Genomic DNA, 6370 nt, shown 5'->3' with positions numbered 1-6370 from the left:
AGGGCAAGATCAGATGGCAAAGATACATTGCCGAATCAATGGAGAAGTCATTCAAATGGCTCAGTATTTCAACAATAACAAATCAAGATTCTTAACGGAGTTTGAGGAGATTAAAGTCTTGGTTAGTACCTTCTGTTATTTTATATATTTATTTACTGGTATATGTTTTTTTTTCTTTTTGGTACCAAAATAATCAGTTTTGATCTTTGTAGGTGAAGAAGCATTCAGGGTGGTAGTTTCATCCAAGAACCGTATAGACAAAAAGATGTATGCAATGAAGAAAGTGAAAATTGGTCAATTTCCTGATTACGATTATAATCGGGTTATAAGGTAAGTAATCGAACCCCTTTACTCTACTTTTCTCACTTTGTTTGCAAATGGCTGGTTTATCAAGATTTTATAAAACAAAGAACCTGCACACATCACAACCTAAGTTAGAGACCAAAACTCAAAATAGAAATTCAAAACTTAGAGCCTAAATAATAAGAAATGTAATGAAGAGTTGTCTTTGAGAAGGAAAGAGCAGTTGGAGCAGAGGAAGTTTAGGTAGGAGGACCTTATACTACCTAAGAATGAGGAAGATTTTCAATGTTGTCTTTGTGAAAGTAAATGATGCAATAATAGAAACATTGTTGAGGGTACAGTCGTATGTTACCTATTGGTAGGGGGTTGAACATCCTTCTAGTTTGGTTCGTTTGTCCAGTTCTTCGGTCCATATGCCAACCTCTAGCTGGCATCCCCTCGATCCGATGCTTGCCTCATTTATCATACCTTCTACGTTGTTGTTGAGGTCACCATTGAAGGCTGACTCGTTCCACAAATTTTATAGATTATCTTGTTGTGATGTTGTCTCTTGTTGAGGTGGTTGTGTCTCTCCATCTCTTCCCAGGTCTGCCATGTTGAAATCATCAGTAAGCTCCCTCAAGAAGTCACTCATATGAATGCTAGATTTTGCTATGTTAGGGTTTGAGGGTAAGTTTGGTTGGAAGTGGTTAGGTTCATATGAATGCCAGACTGAGCAAAAACTCGTATTCATTTTTAAAGTACGGTGATGTAAGGAATCATGTTTATAGTTGGGTTTGATATGGGAGGGCTTGAGCAAGTATGCCCCATATGTTAGCATGAATGAAGTTAGTACAGTCTGAATAAAGCCTAGCAAACACAAGAACCAAGAGCATGCACAAGTTAAATATTTGACATTACTATCCTAGGAGGATAAAACATATATTTACCATTGAAGAAGACATAGTTAGCATGCACGTATGTATGAAGTCTTACATACGGACTATTACACATAGTATGCATATTAGCGGGTACTACCATAGGCCTAGAAGTATCCAGAAAAGGCCAAGTGGGCACCAAAATACAACATGATTACAATAAAGGTCACCAAAAAAACATATTAGTTGACATTGTCTTCTTGTTCAGTTATTGTTGATTGGGCATATCTTACCATTTATGCTGTCATATCCATTCTTCCCATAGTATCTATTTCAGATGCAACTTCTTCCAAAGAATCATGAACTTTAGCATATCACAAGGACTCAGACAATTCAGCTGCATCATCCCCTTCAACAACAATTTTACTCATGTCCTCATTTAGCCAATTGCAAAAATATTGACCACCAACGTATGTGCATGCTGTACAATTGCTTCCTCACTTATACTTTTGAGTACGGTTAAGTTCCTTCTAGTACTAACACAATCTGGGTCTTCTTCCAAAGCCACAACATTGCACATCTCAACGAAACCATATCGACATGAATAACCGGGAGGGTAATCAGAGATGATTTTCGGGGACTTGGGGCTACGGATTGGAGTTTTATAACCTTCATAGTTTCCGTCAACAAGCCCATGCTTGTTTGATGATGAGAGAGGTATGTTAGGACCCATAGGTGGAAGGTCTGGAAGGACCAACTCTTTACATTTGTTATCAAACATAGGACAATATATGTTGATAAGGGGGTTTGGTGATGGAGTGAGATATTTAGGAATGTTAAAACCCTCAGAATATGTTTGGGATATTAGGGCAATAGGGCTACAAACATAACATTCACCTAGAGTATTATAATACTCTTCAAACTGTTGCTCAATACTTGGTTCAAATTTCAGCTTCTTCTCATCATTATGCATGTTGAAATCATTGTCAAAATAAGAATCAACAGAATTTAGGACATAAACATCAAGGCGAAGCAAACTATCAACGAAATGATTATTCACCTCAGCTTCCTTATTAACATTAGATTATTGAATAATTGGAGGAGGAAATGGTCCAAAGTTGGAAGGACCAACTTGGGGAGCAACCACATAAGTTTTCATCACATCTCCCATGTCATCCTTGAAAAGTTGCTTACTTATGAGGTTTGATCTTAGACGGGCCATGGTAGTGGGAGGGTCTTGGTGTATGCTAGCTTATAATATATAAAAGCATTGTGAAGGAAGAATGACTATTTGTAGAATTCAAAACTGTTAATCATGGGTTAGTAGTTAACAACACTATGATTGGATGATCTAACTAAGCTTCATTATGATTTTATATTGACTTGTGTGTCTTTATTAGTGTTATATCTACCATCAGGAAAAGGATTTTAATGTTATTGTTGTGTGGTTGAAATTAGTTTGTTATACAATGATGAGGTGTGAACAAAAATGGTTATAGTGAACGTTATTCATACTAGCAATAACCCTCTTTCTTTCTATTTCTTGGTTGACTATGGGTATACCACACCAGTAATAGCCCAACGACTATCAACCCTCAATTAAAAAACAAATTGAAAATTTACTCTAACTATTAGTTGCACAAGTAGATACTAATCATCAATGAATGCCAACATTAATATTACTTTTACTACTATTGTGCAGATGTCATTCAAACCATTCAATACTAAATTAAATGGAAGAGACTAGCATTCACAATCAGTATCCAATTTAAGACCAAATGCCAAAACAGAGTGAAGGGGAGCCAAGCCAGTTTGTAAAGGGAGCCAGCCAAGCTTGTTTGTGTTATTTGTGAGTAGAGCCAAATGGGCCGCAGCTTCCTTTGACAAGTTGGGACTAATAATGACAAGTTGAGGCTGATAAAAAAGCCCAAATATTAAAGGAATTAGTCTATCCCAAATACCTTTAATAGGCATGTTTTTGGAATTAATTTCAAAAAAAATAATCACATGACATTTTTATGAAATTCTATTTAGATAATCACTAGCCATATTTCTAGTAGTGTATATACAACTTGATAAGAATTGTTCGCTGAATCATTGGACAAGAAACTGAAATATAGTAATTGACAACCTTTTTATAATCGAACAAGGGAAGTTATGTTAAAATGTGACATTCATGTTCATAAGTTGTCCATGCAACTTCTGAATTTGTTTGTGAACGTATGCAGTCGAATGCTATTGGTGATATTCATGTGTGTATTCAATTGTGTGGGAGAAAAACTGAGACAAATGTAAATGTATCCGATAGTGAATAGTCAAAGGGTACTTAGCAAAAACTTTGCAGTGAAATGCTATTGAGATCTATGGTTGCTAATGTACATTTTTTAAGTACATTAGTTGTAGATTTTACTTTCCCTTCAACTAATTAAGGTATCCAATAGTGAATAGTTAACGAGTAAAATGTTAATTGAACAAATATAATTATCTTTCCAAAATTGAAAGCAAACTTTTTTCTTTGGGAAAGAAAAGGAAACTTGGCATTGTTTTGATAATTATTTAACATCTATAGTGTTTTTTATGGGTTTCGTATATTTTTTATGCTTTACTTGTGATTGATATGATAAAATTCATAGTTGCACCAATCAAATGGAGTTTGAAAATGCACAACGAGTAAATGGAAAAGGGAAGAGTAAGCAAGATTATAATGCTTGAATTGCGGAAGAAAGTAGAATGTTGTTGCAACTAATGGTTGATGCTGCATCGTGTGGATGGTGTGATGCTAATGGCATGCTAAGCAAGGCAACTGTAGAAACCAAAATACTCCCCAAAATTAATGAAAAACTTAGGTCTCACAAAACCTATTCTCAATACTAGAGTCGGTTGAAACACTTTAAAAGAGAATACCAAAAATATTCACAGCTTATCCGTCACAGCTTTGGGTTTGGGTGGGATCCAACCACAAAGAAATTTACTGCTCCTGAAGAAGTTTGGAAAGACTACTTTAAGGTTAGGTTATTAAATTGTCTTTAAATAATTCTGTTTGGTAACTTGAATACATAATTATGTTAAATAATTATTATTTTATAGTTTTTGTTATAGTCCCATCCAAAAGACACAAATATTCAAACAAAAACTTGTGAGGACTATGAGGATCTGCAAATTATAATTGGGAATGCGACTACTATTGGAAGAAACTCATTAGGATTGGGTGATGATACTGATGCAAGAACTTTTAGGGTAGAAGATAGACATGTTGAAATAGAGGACTTTGTTTTTTTATGATGAAAGTCAGGCATTTATACCAAATCATAATGAACCACCACACCAAGATCTACCACTCAGACATTTTTCTTCATCCTTACCTTTTCAGGCCACTAATTGGGAAGGTCCCTCAGAAAGCTCAAGTCAGAGGAAACAAACTAGAACATATTTGTAAGGGAATGTTATCTCAAATAAGACCACCAAAACAGCTATAGGAAGAATTAGCCTTAGCATTAATTCAATTGCCACTGACTTCCAGGGAGTCCATAACTTATTGGCAAAAAGAAAAAAAGAAAGAGAGCAGTAGAGTTATATGTGGGATGCTATTAAGGAGACCCCAAATTTGGATGAACGTGCTCGTTATAAAGTGATTTCTTTGTTGAATACTAACTCAAAAAAGGATGCATTTTTGAAAATATCCCCTGAGGAGCGCTCAAATTGGATATCCCTACAATTTGGAATGAGTGGTTTTTTTGTTGTTGAGAGTTTTTGGGAATGACTGGTTTGTTTGGAATGATTGGTTTTTGGGATTATTTTTTTTTCGATATCATCTCCAAAAATTTGGTGGTCAAGGCCGTGAATCTGCAAATGAAGTTGAGTTGTTCAATTTTCGTCATGCGTCCTTAAGGAATGTCATTGAGAGGATATTTGGTATATTTAAATCACGATTCACAATTTTCAAATCCGAACCTTCATTCCAATATACGACACAAATAGAGCTAGAGTTAGCTTGTGTAGGACTACCCAACTTTCTTTGAAGATAGTGTAGATCTGACGAATTTCCTGTTGAATTGGAGAACGAATCTTCTTCATCTTCATCGTTACCGGTTAATGAAGGAGATCCTGAACTAGGTTTCCAAATACAAGAACAGCGACAAAATGCTAATGAATAGGGAGTTGGTATAGCTTTGAATATGTGGAGAGATGTCGGGCACAATGACAACAATGAGAATCAAGGATAATAAATGAATGTTGAATATTTCTTGTGAATTTCTTATGAATTTTGCTTTTTGTTAAATATAAATTTTTTTAAATTTATGAATTTTGCTTTTTGTTAAAAGAATATCATTCATCATACTATGTTTGACCTAACTATCTGGTCAGAAATCACTAGGGAAGAGAGTTTATGTATTTGAAGTCTTCAGTAACCACAAGAAGAAAAAAAACAGAAGAAGAAAGATATGAAGTTTCTTCCGAAATCATATAACTATTACACCATACTTTTTATACAAAGTGCCAAATGAGAGAGCAATCAAAAACAAATGTCCTAAAGAAACAGAGCACCACTTACTACTCCATGGAAAGCAAACATCTCTTCTTTGCTTTTTGATTGTCTGGGTAAGGATGTCAAAGTTAGCATTTGTCTAAAGAAATATGTTAAAGAAATTACGAAAGTCCGAAATAAAAGCCATACAAATCTTATAATAAAATTATATAGAACTCTTCTCAAGTCTATGCTCTAGAATCCTAATTGAATACACCTCCCTTATTTTATATGGATTTTAAATTCTCAATTTCAACTCGTTAAATTCTGGATGGATTTAGCCCAAATAAAAATCCACTTACTTAAAATGGACCCAAACAACATGATTTACATTTGGGCTATTCAAATTCAAATTCACACTCTCGTTCATCAATCTCCGATGTGGGATTTGTAGCTATTGAAATAGGTGCGAGTGTTGATGATCTTGCGATTGTAGGAGAGGAATGGAAGTTTGGAAACTTCTCCAATGAGGGGGCTATGGTGAGGAAGTGTGTTGAGGGATTCAATATGGCCGTCTAATAATAGCTCTTGAATTAACCATTAGAGATGACAAGGAAGACAAAATTACGAAGTGAAATGCTATAGACATGGAAGAACAACAACTTTTGCAACCACCATGGAAGAGGGTGTCATCATGAGAGAGAGAGAGAGAGAGAGAGAGAGAGAGAGAGAGAGAGAGAGAGAG

General features: G+C 35.1%; 1 protein-coding gene across 1 annotated transcript in view; it reads right to left on the bottom strand.

The window, feature by feature from the left end:
• Nucleotides 1-1599: 1599 nt before the first annotated feature.
• LOC117621686 (zinc finger MYM-type protein 1-like) overlaps nt 1600-6370 on the bottom strand; it is a 6769-nt gene continuing 1998 nt past the window's right edge. Inside the window, exon 3 of the mRNA XM_034352245.1 lies at nt 1600-1904. Coding sequence (XP_034208136.1) covers nt 1600-1904 — 305 coding nt within the window. The remainder of the gene's footprint in view (nt 1905-6370) is intronic.

This window comes from Prunus dulcis, chromosome 3 (genome assembly GCF_902201215.1).
Source record: "Prunus dulcis chromosome 3, ALMONDv2, whole genome shotgun sequence".
NCBI classification, from domain to species: Eukaryota; Viridiplantae; Streptophyta; class Magnoliopsida; order Rosales; family Rosaceae; genus Prunus; species Prunus dulcis.
This window is presented reverse-complemented; position numbering and strand designations above follow the sequence as displayed.